Genomic DNA, 18,356 nt, shown 5'->3' with positions numbered 1-18,356 from the left:
CCTGGATGCAAACACAGAGGTCATATACACTTGGATGGACACAGACACACACACTTTATCTCTTTCTCTAGTACCAGCTTTCAGAACCTGAAAGCCCTTTTTTTTTATCCTTTGTGCTTATGGAGAAACTGAGGCACAAGGAGATGGGAATTTGTGCCTTCACAGAACCATGGGTAAAGGACTTCTCTCTCTCTCCTTACTTAAAGGATATCATCAGCACTTTCTTGGGTCCCACCTGGCCCAGCCCAACCCCAACCCATCTTGCTGTCCTGTCACCTGCTGAGCTCAGATTTGTGTATAAAGATTCTGTCGCCTTCCTTCTCCTCTATCTGTGTGTGTGTGTGTGTGTGTGTGTGTGTGTGTGTGTGTGTGTCTGTGTGTGGTAGGGATCTCTGTGTCACCACATCCAAACCGGAGGTGAGGGAAATGGGCGTGGGGCCTGTCGAGGGAGTGACCAATTCAGTGGGAGACCTCTCGCCCTAACCTAACCTAAGGTCTGACACATATTAGGTGCTTACATAACGCTTGTTGATTGGCTGAGATCTTCTTGGTTCTGGTGACAGTCCCAAAGTTAGGTGTGAAGAGGAGGAGTGGGTGGAAGGTTTGGGGAGCAGGAAGGATGAGGGTTCCTAGATCGGGACTGGACAGGATTTCCTTCCCCTCTCCAACACCTGGGTCAGGGCAGGATGAGGTCCAGAGGGCTCCCAAGTCAAGGGCATGGGGAGGATTTCCTTATCTATGGCCCCAGGATGGACAGTCAATGAAGCTAGGTGGGCCCCTGGCAATGGAAGTGGTTCTTACTGAGGGTAGGGGATGGACTAGGACGGAGCCTGCTAGTCACTTCTGGGTCTTTAGCTGCAAGGTTGTGCCCAGAGAGGTCCAGGGGCTAGAATGGGCCCATCTGGAAAGTCTTAAGGATCTAGTGAAGGAAAAAGAAGCCCCTTGTAATAAAAAAAAAGTTCTTGAATCTGGCCTATAGAAGCCTCTGTCCCATGTGGGCCAGTAAGCTGTGCTCTGTTCACTGGCCTGAGGTTGAACCTCTGACCTCAAGAGACGCGATGCAGGCCCTAAAATGAACTCTAATGATCTGATCAAGGTGAAGTCCAGGTGAGGGAGCACGACTGACTGCACAGCCTATCCTGCCAGGAGCTGCCTCAGTGCCCCCTCCATGATAAACGAGCTGAGGTGAATTTATCCTGCTCTCCCAATGAAGAGAAGCCAGCCCACCCGACCCATTCTTGACTTCGTGCATACCTCCACCTGGACAACTCCTCCTTAATAATAGCTAGCATTTATATAGTGCCTACTATGTGCCAGGCACTGTGCTAAGGGCTTTACAAATATTATCTCATTTGGTCCTCACATCAACCCTAGAGATAGGTTCTATTATTGTCCCATTTTACAGTTGAGAAAACTGAGGCAGGCAGAGATTAAACAGCTTGCCCTGGGCCACATAATTTGTAAAACTCAAGTCATCCTGACTCCAAGCCCAGCACTCCATCTATTGCAATACCTTCTTGCCCCTAACATCCTCCTGGAAGTTCAAGGCTAGGTTTAGGGGCCATCTTTTCCAAAAAGTCTCCCTGCTTCCTCCCAGCCGCTCTCTCCCTCATCTTTTCTCTCCTTGCCCCCCCTCCTTCTCCTCTCCCTCTTTCTGTCTCCCCTCTCTGTCTCTCCTTTCTGTCTCTCCTCCTTCCTTCCCTCCCAGTCCTCCTCTTTTTTCCCCTCTCTCTCCGTCTCTGTTCTGCTGTCTCTGTCTGTCTGTCTGTCTCCTGCTTGCTTGCTGTGACTCTTTCTGTCTCTCCCTCCCTTCTTTCTCTCTTGCTCTTCCACCTCTCCATCTTCCCCCTCCTCTGTCTCTGTTCTGCTGTCTCTGTTTCTCCTCCTTCCCTCCCTCCCAGTCCTCCTCTCTTTTCCTCTCTATCTCTCTGTCTCTCTCACTTTATCTGTCTGTCTGTCTGTCTCTCGCTCACTCTCTCGCTCTCTTTCTGTCTCTCCCTCCATTCTTTCTCTCTCTCCCTCTTTTTTTCCCCTCTCTCTCTCCATCTCTTTACTGCTGTCTCTGCCTGTCTCTCCTCTCAGACCGTGTCCTACTCGATATTACACAGGTGTATATCCTAGTTTTACCTTGTTCCCTCTCCTAAACTAGGAGCTGTATGAGGGTAAGGAAAAGTTTTGCCCTAACAAATAGTGGAAAGGGCACTGAGCTGGGAGGCAGAAGGTCTGAGTTTGAATCCCAGCTCTGATAGTTATTAGATATATGACCTTGGCCAAGTCATTTCCTTTCCTTTGGGCCTCAGTTTTCTCTTCTCTAAAATGTAGCTCCTAATACTTGCATCCCTGCCTTTGCACCCACCTGGCGTGCCCTCCCTCCTCACCTCTGCCCCCTGGCTTCCCTGCAGACACCCCTCATATCCCAGCTTCAGTAGGAAGGTTTTGGGACCCCATCAGTTGTATCTCCACTTGGAAATCACCTTCCATTTATCCCGTCTCTATCTTGTATATAGCTGGTTATTTGCACGTCCTGTTCCCCTATCCCCTCCATTACAATGTCAACTCTTTGAGGACAGGTGCCATGCTTTCCGCCTTTCTTTGTGACCCCAGAGCTTGGCACAGTGCCTGGAATACAGTAGGTGCTTAATAAGTGCTCATTAACTGACTGACTACCTCACAGTGTGAGTATGAGAAAAAAACTTTGGAAGCCTTTAAGTGTCAAAGGAATGGAAACTATTTGTTACCAATTAATAAAAATAGTAAGAGCTTCCTAAGCACCTTGAATTTACAAATACCTTTCTGAACAACACTCTGTGAGGCAGATAGCACAAGTATGATTGTCCTTTTTTTACTTACAGGGAAACTGAGGCCCAATGAGGGGGTAGTGATTTGCCCAAAGTCATGCAGCTAGGAAGTGTCAGGGCCAAGACTTGAACCCTGACAATTAGAGCTAACCCAGAGTGGCAGCCTCTGGAGGTGCTGAGCTCCCCCTCCTTGTCTGATATGTACAGGCAGACTTCTTGTGCAGGTATGGCTTGGATGAGATGGCCGCTGAGGTACTGTGTGATTCTGAGACTCCAAATCCGGGCCACTTTGCCCTCCACTGAGCTGCTTCTTATCCTAGTCCAACTTGAGGAGGCAGCACTGAGTGTCTGGTGACTGACTGGCTGATGGATTCATGGGGGTGGGGCATGGGGGGACAGGGTAAGCCATGGGCCCTGGGGACTCAGAGGAGCCATGGCTGAGGTCCCATGCTAGGGAAGGTTCATGTGAACTGTCAGAGATTGAGCTTAACCAGCTGGGGCAGGGCTGCTGGTGGAGACTTGGAGAGAGAGTTCTCAGTGTCGCTTGGAGCTGAAAACAAAGACAGGGAGAGAAAGTATGAACAGGGAACAAAGAGGGAGATGGAGACATAGTCAGAGCCACAGGGGGAGGAAGGAGGAGGGGAGAAGGAGCAGTGGAGCTTAGAGGACAGGGAAGAGGAGAAGGCTGAGAGGCAGAGGCAGGAGGAGACAGAGACAGCCAGAGCCGGACAGGGAGGAAGTGAGAGAAACAGTGATGGAGAGGAATACAGAGACACAAATGGAGAAAAGAGACACACAAAGAGAGGGAGACAGACTGAGACGGACACCGAGAAAGGAAAGGGGAGAGACAAAGAGATAGAGACAGAGACGGAGAAAGGAAAAAAGACAGAGATGGGAAAGAAAAGAAGCAGTGAGTGGGAGACCAGGGTCAGAAGAGAGGAGGACTGAGTGGTGATCGTCCAGGAGAATGGAGGAAAGGAAACCATGACTAAAAACAAAGGGGGGGAAGGGCAATAAAGAACTGAGGAACCTGAATGAAACAAAGGGATCAGAAGAGGTGGGGGGCAGGTGTGGGCAAGGCTACCCTGGAGTTGGGCCAGGATGACCAAGACAGAAAATTCTGGGCTTGAGGGCCAACCCCACACCTCCCCACAGGGATCTCGGACCATCTGTCCACCAGCGCCATGGGTCTGTCTACCTGTCAGATTATTGGTCCATATATCTGTCAGGTTGCCCATCTCTGGCTGCCAAACTGTCTGTCTCTGACTCTCTCTCCTTTCTTGTCACCCCAGGCCAAGCTGCTGCTCCAGTGGGAGCCCCTGGAGGCTGTCAGTTCCTCATCCCAAATCCTGTGCCTTCCCTACTCTCCCAGATCCTCTCCCAGGCCAGTAGCTATCACCAAAGCAGCAAAGAATTTTAGCATTGGGAGGACCCTCAGGGGCCATCGATTTCAACCCATATCTACAAGGCATCCCCACTAAAATACACCCAGCAAGCTGTCATCCAACATAGGAGATAGCTCAAATCATGAGGAAGTGTTATCTGTGTATCAAGCCTTTTCTTCAGCTTCCATCCATTGTCCCTAATTCTGCTCTCTAAGGCCAAATGGAACAAATCTAATTCCCCTTCCACATAACAGACCCTTGAATGCTTCAACCCGCCAAGAAATCAACCACCAAGCTTTTACTGAATGACTACTGTATGCTAAGCACTGTTCCAGGCACTGGTGACACAGATAAAAACAAAACAAGTTCTTCCCTCAAGGAGATTATATTCTATCAGTAGAGATAATATTATATATATATATATATATATATAAATTATGTATTTTACAAAAAAAAAAAAAAGGTCATTTGGGGAAGGGAGGAGGCCAGAGAAGCTAGGGCATCAGGAGAAGCCCCATGTAGGAGGGTGGAACTGATGGAAGCTAGGGATGGTAAGAGGAAGGGGCGAGGAGGCAGTGTGTCGCAGGCTGGCATGGCAGACAGCCTGACCAAAGGTCCAGAGGTGGGACATGCAATGTCATAAATAAGGAACCATAAGAATATCAACACAGCTAGACCATAGAAAACATGATGAGTGAGTGAAGATAAGCCTGCAAAGGTTGGTTGGAGCCAGACTGGAGCCAGGAGGGCTTTAAATATCAGATACAGGAGTTTGTTTTTAGTCCAAGATGTAATAGGGAGTCACTGGAGTCTATTCAGTATGGGAGTAAGGTAGTCAGATCTATGCTTTGGGAATATCACTTGGCAGCGGAATGAAGGATGGATTGAAAAGGGGAAGAGACTGGAGAAAGGGAGGACAATTAGGAGGCGACTGCGGCAGTCCAGACAAGAGGTAATGAGGACCCAGGGAGGTTAAGTGATGTGCCCTACGTCATGCAGATTGTATCAAAAGGGAGATTTGAACCCAGGACCTTTGACTCCAGAACCAATGCTCTTTCTGCTGTACCATACTGTCTCTCCCAGGACAACCAAGAAAGACCAGTGTCATAAAAACTCAGAGAGGAGACAGTATACAGGAGGAGAGGGTGATGGCCGTGTGAGTGGAGTGTTTTTCAGTCATGTCCGATGCTTCATGACCCCATTTGAAGTTTTCTTAGCAAGGATACTGGAGTGGTTTGCCATTTCCTTCTCCAGATGATTTTACAGATAAGGAAACTGAGGCAAACATGGTTAAGTAATTTGTCCAAGGTCACAGAGCTAGTAAGTGTCTAAGGCCAAATTTGAACTCAGGTCCTTCTGACTCCAGGGTTGGTGCTCTATCCACTGTACCACCTACCTGCCTGTAATTGAGTTGTTTTCAGTTGTATCCAACTCTTCATGATCCCATTTGGGGTTTTCTTGGCAGAGATACTGGAGTGGTTTGCCATTTCCATCTCTAGCTCATTTTACAGTTGAGGAAACTGAGGCAAACACAGGATTAAGTGACTTGTCCAGGGTAATACAGCTAGTAAGTGTCAGGCCAGATTTGAGCTCATGAAGATAAGTCTTCCTGACTCTAAGCCCAGTGCTCTATCCATTATGTCACCTAGATGCCCCACCATAAAAGTAAAATGGACAAAACTTGGCAACCAGTTGGTACTGGAAGGTGGGGAGAGTTAAGGATGGCTCTGAGGTTGTGAACTGGGCTGACTGGAACAATGCTGGTGTCCTGGATAGAAACAGGGAAGTTCTTTCACAACATGACTAATGTGGAAATGTTTAACATGATTGTACATGTGTAACCTATATCGGATTGCTTACTCTCTTGGGGAGGGGGGAGGGAAGGGAGTAAGGGAGAAAAATTTGAAATTAAAATTTTATAAAAATGAATGTTGAAAACTATCTTTACATGTAATAGGGAAAAAATACTATTAAGTGCAAAAAAAAAGAAATAGGGAAGTTCAGAAGAAAAGTGGATTTGAGGGAGAAAGAATAGGTTCTTGTTTTAGACAGACTGAGTTTGAGATGCCCATGGGACATCCAGTTGGAAATGTCCAATAGACAGCAATACTCTGGTAAATGTTTAACTACCAGTTCTCAAGGTGGGGGAGGGGGGATTATGTCCAATACTCTTTTGAGTTTAATCTGCATCATTAATATTTTTCCTGTCCTTGAGTCTAGAAATAAAATTATAAATCAAGTCCTGATTGGTAGTGTTGGCTGGTTTCTAGGTGTACATGTTCATACTGAAATCTTAACAATCGGCTCTCATGAGCTGGTACCAGCTGGCTCTAGCATATCTCTGCCAACAGGTGATGTAGGAATAGAGTTCAGTAGAGAAATGAGGGATGGATACATAGGTCTGTGAGTTATCTGCATAGAGATGATAACTAAGCCCATAGGAGCTGATAAGGTTACTAGGAAAGTGTAGAGAGAAAAGAGGTCCCAGGACAGAGCCTTGGACTATATCCACAGTCAGGAGGCAGGGTGATGAGCCAGCAAAGACAATGGAAAGAAGCTATCAGATAGATAGGGGGATCCACTTAATATAATTCCCTCATTTTACAGATGAAGAAACTGAGGCCCAGGGAGGTTAAATGATATGCCCCCAAGTAACACAGATGGTGTAAAAGGTGTGATTTGAATCCAGGTCCTTTGACTCCAGAACCAACAGGCAGTTATTTCCACTGCACCATTCTCTTTCTTAGCCAGCCAGGAGAGGTCAGTGTCATAGAAACTCAGAGAGGAGATAGTATCCAGGAGAAGAGGGTGCTTAACAGCGTCCCGTGCTGCAAAAAAGTCAAGAAGAATGAGGATTGAGAAAAGGCCATTGGATTTGGAAATCAAGAGACCATTGGTAACTTTGGAGGGATTGGATTCTGTTGGGTGGTGAGTTCTGAAGTCAGATTACTTGAAGACAGACATCTCTTCTTCCTGAGTCTTCTTTTCTCTAATTCATGTTTTTCCTAGTTTCCCCCAGTTCTTCCAATTTATCCTCATACAACATAGACTCAAGGTCCTTCATCAATCTGACAATCATTCAATAAATATTTATTAAGCACCTACTAAGTGCCAGGCACTGTGCTAAGTGCTGGAGATACAAATACAAATAAAAACAAAGAGTCCCTGCCCTCAAGGAGCTTATGATCTAATAGGAAAAGACAACGCATGAACAGAAGCTGAGAAGGGGAGGAAGGGAGAGCACGGGGAAGGTAGCAGTCAAGGAGGCATGATGGAAAAAGTCCAAAAAAGTCAAAAGCAGTGTAGCTGGTGGGAAATTGGAAGAAGACTGCTGAACCCTGTTAAATAAACACCCTTTAGCACTGTCCTCCAGTTAGAGGCTGACCTCCTCTGGACATTCTGAATTATCAATGTGCTTCTTTCTCTGTGGTACATAGGAGGGGGGTAAGGGAAGGGAATAAGCACTGATTTATGTATCAAGAGCTTTTTATAAATATTATCTTGATCCTCACAACAATCTTGTGAGGTAAGTGCTATTATTATCTCCATTTACAGTTGAGGAAACTGAGGCAAACATGTTAAGTGATTTACCCAGGGTCACACAACTAGTAAGTTTCTGAGGCCAGATTTGAACTCAAGTCTTCCTGACTCCAAGCCCAGAGCTCTAACTAAAATGCGATAGTGTTCTAGATATAATCTGACAAAGGTAGAATACAGAGAAATTAACACTTCCTTATTCCCCCGAAGCTTTTCTTAATGTATCCCAAGATCATGTTAGCCTTTTTTTGGCTGCCACATCATACTGTTGATTCTTATTGATTAAGCATTAGAACCATTAGAATGATTAGAACCCCAGGATCTTTTTCAGAAAAAAAAATGTTGTCCTCCATTCTGTACCTGTGAAATTGATTTTTTGGACCTAAGTGTAGCACTTTACATTTGTCACTATCAAATGTCATTTTATTAGATTTAGCCCAAGGCTCTGGTGTAAGAGCCTGTGAAGATCTTTTTGGATTCTGACTCTGTCACAGTGTGTTAGCTATCCCTCTCAGCTTGAAGTCATCTGTAAATTGGATAAGCATATCATTTTCACCTTTATCACTGATAAAATTGTTAAACAGAATAAACCAAACACAGATCCCTGGGGCATTATACTGGAAACCTACTGCAGGTTGACATTGAACCATTAATGACTAGATTTTGAGGCTAGCCATTCAACCAGTTATGACTCTATAATCCACATATCTCCATCTCCTCCAACAGAATAGTGTAAGACACTTTTTTTAGAAGCTTTGCTAAAATTAAGGTAAATGAAAACCCCAGAATTTTCCTCATCTCTTAGTTTAATACTCCTGTCAAGAAGGGAAATGAGGTTGGTCTGGAAGGACCTTCTTGAGGCCACTCTGCTGACTCTTTATAATCACTGTTTCCCTTTTTAGATATTTGCCAACCATCTCTTTAACAATCCATCCTAGAGAGTTCCCAGGAATCCAAGTCAAACTCACTGGCCTGTAGTTTGCTGATGCTGTTCTTTTCCCTTCTTTGGACACTGGGGCCAAATTTGCTCTACTCCCTTCCTGAGGGACCTCTCTCATTCTCCATGAGCTTTCAGCTGTCACTGACAGTGGGGCAGCTGTCACATCTGAGGATGTTATTCATGCGGGCCAAGTGACACGAACTCATCAAGGGCACTTAGGTTTCTCTTACTATTTCCTTACTTACATGGGGGCATCAAATGATGAAGTTGGACCAGATCATGGCCCATTCAGCTCTGATTCTCTGACCCTATGATAGATGAACAGTGTCTACAAAGTCAGACTCTTGAGTTTCCTTGGTCACTCCCAAACTTATCTTCAATCCATGTCTCCCCCACCCCTCATCCTGCCCCAGGCACTGGAGGAATTAAAAATGTCCGGGCCAGGCCCAACGGCTTCCTATGAGCAGCTGGTGCGGCAGGTGGAGGCCCTGAGCCGGGAGAACACGCACCTGCGGAGAGAACTCCAGGATAACTCCAGTCATTTGTCAAAGTTGGAGAATGAGACCTCTGATATGAAGGTATGACTAGGGGGCACAGAACCTAGAGAGACAGGGACATTGGGATGTGAGAGATGGGGTCACAGACACAGGATACGGAAAGGGGGCCATGGGACATCAAGAGTTAAAGACACAAGGATATGGGACCCATGGGCTAGGGTTGAGGGGAGCAGACCATAGGACTTAAGGGCTATAGAGACAGAGATTATAGCTAAGTGGTGGAAAGAGGAGAGTAGCAAGGCTAGGGATTGGGGGAGGAGATGAGGTGGATCTGGTACTGGGATCTGTTGAGGTAGAAAGCTGGAGGTGGAGTGTTAAGGAAGTATAAGTTGCGTTGAGATAGAGTGAGGAAAGTTCTGGGAGCTGAACAATGGGGAGATGAAGGGGGGAAGATTGTATAATGGAATCCATTGCTACCCCCACCCCCCACCCCCAGTCAAATTCCAACTGCCACGCTCACAGGCAGCTGTGTTGGAAAGAACAGTCCATTCCTTCCTCTCTCTGGGCCCCAGTTTCCCCATCTGTAAAATAGTGAAAATTCCAAGTAGCAATCTTCCTTGCTCCCGGGGGCTGTGGTAGGGGTGGAGGAGTGAGTCCTCATTCCAGAAGGTGGAATCTGACGGAGCTGAGGTTTGCTTTCCTTCCTAGGAGGTGCTGAAGCACCTTCAGGGGAAGTTGGAGCAAGAAGCCCGAGCGATGGTATCATCTGGGCGGACTGAGTTATTGGAGCAGCTGAAAGGTAAGGGGGTGGGGGGAGGAGAAGGGAGCACTGGGCTCCATGCCTGGGGGAAAAGCTACGACAAAGCTCCTACCATCTTGGAGCATCCAAGCTAACAGGACTCATGGGCCTGAGGCAGTGGACCAGGCTGGGAAATGGGTACAGTGTGGAGAGCTCTGGATTGGCTCTGAGGAGACCCAGGCTCTGACTCTTTTAATTCACCTACTCAGAGATATTTCACTCTCTGGGCCTCAGTATCCCCATCTGTACAGTGAGAGTTTGGAAATATGTAGTCTTTAGACCTAGTTCTAGATTCTGTGATTCTGTGAATGTGGTTCTAACCTTGAATGAAACAAGGAAAAGACAGAGTGATCAATCAATCAGCAAGCATTCATTAAGCACCTACTGCATGCCAGGCATTGGGTTAGATTCTACACACACAAATATGAAAAAAAAACAGTCCCTGCCCTCAAGAAGCTTACATTCTACTTGGGGGAAACATGTATATAGGCAAACACAAAATATACACAAGCCAAATACAACCCATTTTTTTTTCAGAGGGGAGAGGCACTGGTAGCTGGGGTGGAGGGGTTGAAATAAGGTCTTATGTAGGAGCTGGCGTATGGGCTGAGCTTTGAGGATGGCGAAGTGGTGAGGGCCTGAATTAGGGCAGTGACTATGGGAGTGGAGATAAGGGGATGGATGCCAGAGATGCTACACAGTATGGGAAACTGTTCCCATACTAATGATGTGGGAAAGTTAATAATTGAGGAACATGCTGATAAATGCTCATGAATCTGGATGATGATGGAAAGGATGGTAGTGTCTTCACCAGAAATAAGAGGCTTAGGTTCAGTTCTATTTCAGACATGTTGAGTTTGAGGAACATCCATTTTGAAATGCTCAATAGACAGTTGGTGATGCTAGACCAGAACTCATGAGAGACACTATGGCTGGAAATGAAGATCTGGGAGTTATCTGCATAGAGATGTAATTAAACCCATTGTAGCTGATGGGAAAGAAAGCATAGAGAGAGAAGAGAAGAGGTCTTGGGAGAGAGCCTTGGAGTATACCCACAGTTAGCATGGATAATGATCCAGCAAAGGGGACTGAGAAGGAGCAGTCAGACAGGCTAAGGAGGAAAGACAAGTTTCAAGAAAACCCAGAGAGGAGAGAGTATTCAGAAGGTGGTCAGCAATGTCAAATGCTACATGGGTCAAGGAGGAAGACTGAGACACAAGTGTACAAGGATCCTGAGATTTATACAGTGGGATAAACTCAATTGGTGGCTTTATATAGTTCAGCCAAGTGCATATCCCCGAGGTGTAATGTCAGGGGATTTGGTAATTCCATCTCGAAGACTCTGGCTCTGGTAGCTTTGGAGAGTACCTGTGATAAGGTTGGATGCTAGATTTCTTTTCTTTTCTTTTCTTTTTGGATACTAGATTTCAAGGTATTGAGAAGTGAATGGTATTAAACTAACAAAAACAATCCAAGTAGGAGAAATGAAGTCGTTGACTGGGGGGGAAAAATCCCTGCATCAAGTATCTCAGATAAAAATCCAATATTCAAGATATGTAGAGAACAAAAGCAAATATATTAGGCTGAGAGCCATTTCCCTAATAGATGCATGGTCAATCAATCAACGGGTTTATTGACTGTTTGCTTATTGCCAGGCACAATGCTAAGTGCTGGGAATCTAACAGCTCTCAGAAGAAGAATTACAAACCATTAGCAAGGATAGAAAACATTGCTCCAAATCATTAATAATAAGAGACTTGCAGATAGAAAGAATTGAGTGAAGTAGACAAACTCAGAGGATGTAGAAGCAGTGAACCTACGGACAGCTTTTCCTAGGAGCTTGGCTATGAAAGGTAAGAGATACATAGGACCCTGGGTAAAGTAAGATCCATTGAAGGCTTTTCTTTAAGGATGAGGAAACCTGGACACATATGTAGACAGTAGGGAAGCAACTGGGAGATAGGAAGAGACTGAAGACATATTACTGTGAGTATTGGACAGAAATATATGGGTTTTTAAAAATTTTTGAAATAATATTTTATTTTCCCCCAACTACATGTAAGAACAGTTTTTACCATTTTAAAAAAAGTTTTGAGGCCCTCCTGCCCGGGCTTGTGCTGGCTGCACTCAGGGGTTCCTTGGGGTTTGCGCTCTGCAGCTTGGGCTCCAGCCAGGCTCGAGGTTCTGCCTGTCCCAGCCTGCAGGGGTCCCAGCCCCACAGCTTGACATGCCTGTGTGCGTGTTGTGGCCCTTGTACCTGAAAATGGTCGCAGCTGGGATGGGGGCCGTGCTGGTGGGGGCAGAAGTGGTGCACAGGTACTACTAACCTGATCTAACTATACCTAAAGTCCCCCCAAAACGTGGTGAACTCAAGACAGAGCTTCTGGGGCTGAAAACCAGAGAAGAGCAAGATCAGATTTCTCAGCAGCAGTGATCTACATGGTCAGCATTTGACATGGGGACTTATACTGCGTTTTTATACATGTGGTCAATCAACTTGCTTGTCCCAATACACTCAGGGTTCTCCATGAACATTAATAAATTCAGCAGTATTTGTGGTTTGACTTGTGCGACCTGAGAATTATTTGAATGAACTCTCCCCAGCCTTTGGAATGTAATTTGGAAGCTATTTAATTGGGTTCTGGATATAATGTAAATTACATATAAAACATATTGGAATTAAAAAAAAAGTTTTGAGTTCCAAATTCTATCCCTCTATCCCTCCCCTCCCTTATCTCTGAGACGATAAGCAATCTGATATAGGTTATACATGTGTAATCATGTAAAACATTTCTAAAAAATTGGTTTTAATCCCAGCCCTGCTATTCAGTAGTCATTTAAGTCATTTGGACCTCAGTTTCTTTATCTGTCAAATTGAGGAGTTTGACTAGATATATAAAGTTTCTTCCAGCTTCCAGTCCTATGACACTTGTTGTGTGACCCTGAACAAGTCCTTTTTCCTCTCTGGGCCTCTGTTTTTCCATCTATTCAATGGGGAGAATGATCCCTACTCTCCCTACTTCCTAGGGCCAAGAGGAGTTGCAAGTAAGAAGCCATTGCTTGGACCTTGGGTGCAGGGAAACTCACAGCCCCTGCTTACCTTCTGCCCTGGCTTCTCTCTCATCTTCCAGCCCTGCAGATGGATATCACCAATCTGTACAACCTCAAGTTTCAGCCCCCAGCTCTTGCTGCAGAACCAGGCAGCCAGAATCGGAGCCGCAGCCGGAGCCCCGAGGGCAGCCCCCTGCACTGTGCTGCCCCTGCACCGGCTGTTCCAGGGCTGTCCAAGAAAAGAGAAGAATCAGGAGAATTGAGCAGGGCCACTGTCCGGCTGCTGGAGGAACTAGACAAAGAAAGGTAAGAGGGAGCGGGGAAGATGAAGCCCTTCAAGAGTGTTGACCAGTATGAACAGTCCTGGTTCTGCCACTAACTTGCGGTTTTACCTTGAGCAAATCTCTTCCTCTCTCTCAGCCTCCTTGCTGTGTGACATTGGACAGGTCACATACCTTCTCTGGGCCCCAGTCTCTCCATTCAGACAATGTGAGTGGGCAGCACAATCCCTGTCCCTCTGAGTGTTGTCATGGGAAGGGTCCAGGGCTCTGGGAACATGCTGGAGGTCTTTGGGAGAAAGTGATTCAACATCCTGCTTTTTATCTCTTCTTCTACCTCTGGCCTTGGAGGGTGGGAATGAGTCAGGAACGTCTCTGCAATCTGTAGAATCTTTGCATCAACTGAGAACAGCACAGTGACAATTTTTCACTTTGATTTTTGGTCCCATCTTTCTACCTCAGTATCTGACTTCATTTGTCTTGTGTCCTATTTCTTGTCTCTTTGCCTCATCTCTCTCCCTCTGTGTGTGTGTGTGTGTGTGTGTGTGTGTGTGTGTGTGTCTCTCTCTCTCTCTCTCTCTCTCTCTCTCTCTGGCTAGGCAGTGGGGTTAAGTGACTTGCCCAGGGTCACACAGCTAGTAACTGTAAAGTGTCTGAGGCCGAATTTGGACTCAGGTCTTTCTGACTCCAGCGCAAGCGCTCTATCCACTGCACCACCTAGGGTCTGTCTCCAAGCAAGCATGACCCCCTCATTTCTCTTCTGCCATGAGTTTTCCGCCAAGTCAATTCAACTCAACCAGCCATCATTTTTATGTGTGCCTGTTGGAGCCCCAAAACTGATGTTGAGGAATATATTCAAACAAGACAAGATCCCAGACCTTGGGCATTGTACAAGGAGCCCTAAGCTTGGAGTCAAGAGACTCCAATCCTTTACTAGCCATCTGACCTTGAATAAGTCAATTCCCATCCTTGGGCCTCAGTTTCTCTATCTGCTAAATTAAATTAATGACATTTGACAAAACTCACTTCCTCCTGAGCTTGTTGAAAGGAAAGTCCTTTGCAAACAATAATAGGGACTGAGAAGAAAGCTAAGGTTGTTACTGGGAGATTAGTGAGAGGGAACCCCGGTGGCACCCCCTCAACTATGTCCTCCCCATCTCCCACCAGGTGCTTCCTGCTGGCAGAGATTGAGAAGGAAGAACAAGAGAAACTCTGGTATTATGGGCAGCTCCAAGGCTTGTCCCAGCGCCTAGATGAGCTGCCTCGGTCGGAGACGGTGAGGAGGAATGGGGCAAGGTGGAGGCTCCGAGGGTTTGAGTTCTACATCTGAGGAGTTGGGGAGGGGGCTTGTGTGGCTGGATTGTTCAGTTGTCATCTCTGGGAGGGAAGGGGAATCCCCCTCCAGTCCTATGGTTCACCCTCACCACCCCTCCAGCTTTATTTGGTTTTTGGCAGTTTTAATTCTATTTTCAGTTTTGAATGATCTCCCTTCCCCCACCCCCTTTCACCCATTGAGAAGGCAAGAAAATCAAAACCCCCTACAAATATGTACATTCATGCAAAATAAATTCCCACAGTAACAATGTAAAAAAATAAAGAGAAAAAAATCTGCTTCAATCTGCTCTGAGTCCATCAGCTGTCTATTTGGAGGTGGACAACATGTTTCATCATGAGTCCTTTCAAACTGTGGTTGGTCATTGTGTTGATTAGAGTTACTGTCTGTCCTAGTAATTATCTTTATACAGCTGTTGCTGTATAAATTGTTCTCCTGATTCTGCTCACTTCACTTTGTATCAGTTCATACAAGTCTTCCTAGGTTTCTCTGAAACTACCCCCTTCATTATTTCTTACAGCATAACAGTATCCCATCACATTGATAACTTGTCCAGCTATTCCCCAATTGATGGGCATCCCTTCAATTTCCATTTCTTTGCCATTACAAAAAGAGAGGCTATAAATATTTTTTGCTCACATGAGTCCCTTCCCTCTTTCTTTGACCTCTTTGGGGTATAGCCCTGGTAGCAGAATACCTGGGTCAAAAGGTATACACAGTTTAATAGCATAGTTCCAAACTGCTTTTCAGAATGGTTGGACACAGCCGCACCAAAAGTGCATTAAAGAACTCCTTTTCTCACAGACCCTGAAGCGTTGTCATTTTCCTTTTTTGTTATATCCCTTCCAGTTTTCCATGCAGACAGACCTGATCCGGCAGCAGCTGGAGTTCGAAGCTCAGCACATCCGAGCGCTGATGGAAGAGCGATTCGGGACCTCAGACGAGATGGTGCAGAGGGCTCAGGTGGGGACCGGGAACCTGACACTAGAAAGACCTCCCTCCACCCTTATAAAAACACACACTGCCAGGGAGAGCTTTGGGCTGAGGACTACAGGTGGAGGGAGGATTAGACTGAAGAGAGGGCTCAGAGCCAAGGACTGGGGCTGGATTGAGGGCAGTGATGGAGCCGAGGATTAGGAGTGGAGCCAGACACAAAGACTAGACTGAGGGCAGTGATGGAGCCAGGGGTTGGGGCGGAGCCAGTGCCTGAGGTCCGAGTCATGAACTGGGGCGGGCTGGGGGCAGGGCGTGAGGCCGGGGGGCGGAGCTGGGGTTGGGGGTCGCGCTTGCTTGGAGACGGACCCTAGCCCAATATTTTAACACCGTAGATCCGAGCCTCTCGCCTGGAGCAGATTGAGAAGGAGCTTTCGGAAGCACAAGCTCAGACCCAGACCCGGGAGCGAGCGCAGCAGCCACAGCCAGAGCACCAGGTACCTCGGGGTGGTGACGTCCGAGCTCAGGAGACGCCTGCCTCAACTGCCCATTCCAGTTTGGTCACCAGTGTGCTCTGGGTGGTCCCAAGTTCGTGGGAGGTGGAAGTGGGAGATGAGGGGGACTGGCCAGCCCCCAAACCGTTACCTTCCATCCTCCCTAGAGGACAAGCCAAACTATGGGGAAGCACAAATGAAAGAGGTCTAATGGTGGAACTGTTGGCATCGTAGGGGCGGGAAGGAGAGGAGAGAACCTTGGGGCAGGAACTGTAGGGCAGGGAGCTAAGAACATATCCAGTTAGTGGAGCCTCCTTGCCCTCTGCAAGGTGTGTGTGTGTGTGTGTGTGTGTTCAATGCAATTTGATAAGCATGTTTACGTGCCTACTATATGTCAGGCACTGAGTTAGGCACAAGGGCAAACATGAAATAGACTTTGTCTTCAGGGAGCTTACACTCCACTGGGGGGAAACACCATAAACTCAACAATAAGAAATATTTTTTGAGAAGCCAGTCAAAGTAACTGAGGAAATCAGCAAATGGGAGCCTGTGGGAGGTGTCACTTGAGCCAGACCTTAAAGGAGACTGAGGGTTCCAAGAGACAGAGCCTAGGAAGGAGAGCTTTCCAGGCCCTAGGGGACAACCCAGGAGGGAGGTGGGATGGAAGGGGAACTGGAGTGGGCGAATTTGCCTGCAGTATTTATGAGGGGGAGTCATGGGAAATAAGTCTATAAATACAGCTTGAAACCAGATTGCAACGTCTTTAAATGCCAAACAGAAATTTGCATTTTCTCCTAGACGCAACAGAAAACCACTGAAGTTTCTTAAACAGGGGAATGACAGGATCAGATGTGTGCTTCTGCAGGGATGTGCCCCAGACAGCTAGACAAAGAGAGCTGGTTGTTAAATGTTCATTTACACCTCTAAAATCGGCAACATCTACCAATCAAGGCTTGATTTATTGTTTTATTGATTGTCCAGATTTAGGAAAGTGTTAATAATTAAATAATTAAACTTAAAATTCTCTCTGTGGGTACATTTCTTTCTTCTGCTGCAGAGTCAGTTGTTAAACATTTACCAGCACACTCCTGGCTTTGGGAATACAGTTTGGGCCCCCTGTGGTGGAACATGCCTGTAATCCCTGCTTACAGGGGAAGGCTGAGACTGGTGGATCACTTGAGTTTGGGAGTTCTTCGTAGAGGCTAAAGCCAATGGGGTGTCTGCCCTAAATCTAGCATAATTATAATGAGCCCCTTGAGCACAGAGCAGGTAGGAGGGATAAACCCATCTAGGTCAGAAACAGGACAGGTTAAAGCTTCCTGTCCAGCCACCAGTAGGATTGGGCCTGTGACTGGTCACTGTGCTTTTAGCCTGGACAAGATAGGGAGACAATACAGATACAGATGTTGCATGTGTGCATATGTGTATATATAATATAGGTTTTTGTTAAGTCGTTCTCAGTTGTGTCTGACTCTTCATGTCCCCTTGTGGGGTTTTCTTAGCAGAGATACTGGAGTGATTTGCCATTTCCTTCTCCAGCTCATTTTACAGATAAGGAAACTGAGACAAACAGGATGAAGTGAATTGCCCAGGGTCACACAGCTACTAAATGTCTGAGGCCAGATTTATAACTGAGAAAGAGGAGTCTTTCTGACTCCAAGCCTGGCACTCTATCCACTGTACCATCTAGCTGCCTCTATGTATAATATATGATTATATATATAGTATACCTATATCTACATCTATGATTTGGCAGCTGTATGGAGAGATGGAAGGCAAGGAGTCCAATTAGGGGCTGTTGGGATAATTCAGGAGAGGTGATAACAGCCCAGACCAGAATGATGCCTTTTATGAGTAAAGAGGAGATGGAAATGAGAGATGTTATAAAGGGAGACTGGACAGCTGGTTGAGTGTGAGGGCTGAGGGAGAGTCAAGAGCTTAAGATGATTCATAGGTTGCAAACCTGGGTGCCTGGAGGGGTAGTGGTGCCCGTAACAGAAACAGAGGAGCTAAGAAGGGGGATGTTCCTCTTTGTTGAGGGGAGACAATGAATTCTCTGTTGGACATGTTAAGTTTCAGTTGCCAATGGGACGTTGAGGTGGAGATATCCATTGGGCAGTTAATTGGTGATACAGCTCTGGAGCTCAGGAGAGGGATGAGAGCTGGGTATATAGATCTGGGAGTCGTCTGTGTAGAGGTGATAACTGAACCCATGGGGTGTAATGTGATGAGAAAGAGACAGAAAGATGAGAGATACAGGAGAGAAAGACAGGAGAGGAGGGGAGAGATGAGAGAGAGGAGAGAGAGACAG

General features: G+C 46.4%; 1 protein-coding gene across 1 annotated transcript in view; it reads left to right on the top strand.

The window, feature by feature from the left end:
• The window catches only part of APC2 (APC2, WNT signaling pathway regulator), a 47,968-nt gene that overhangs the window by 8,619 nt on the left and 20,993 nt on the right, over positions 1–18,356 (top strand). The window contains exons 2-7 of the mRNA XM_027853125.1: positions 9,074–9,238; positions 9,866–9,956; positions 13,088–13,313; positions 14,453–14,561; positions 15,468–15,581; positions 15,947–16,048. Coding sequence (XP_027708926.1) covers positions 9,074–9,238; positions 9,866–9,956; positions 13,088–13,313; positions 14,453–14,561; positions 15,468–15,581; positions 15,947–16,048 — 807 coding nt within the window. The remainder of the gene's footprint in view (positions 1–9,073; positions 9,239–9,865; positions 9,957–13,087; positions 13,314–14,452; positions 14,562–15,467; positions 15,582–15,946; positions 16,049–18,356) is intronic.

This window comes from Vombatus ursinus, unplaced genomic scaffold (assembly GCF_900497805.2).
Source record: "Vombatus ursinus unplaced genomic scaffold, bare-nosed wombat genome assembly UNPS02009918.1, whole genome shotgun sequence".
Taxonomy (NCBI): domain Eukaryota; kingdom Metazoa; phylum Chordata; class Mammalia; order Diprotodontia; family Vombatidae; genus Vombatus; species Vombatus ursinus.
Note: the sequence above shows the minus strand (reverse complement) of the source record. Positions and strands in the feature narration are given on the sequence as shown.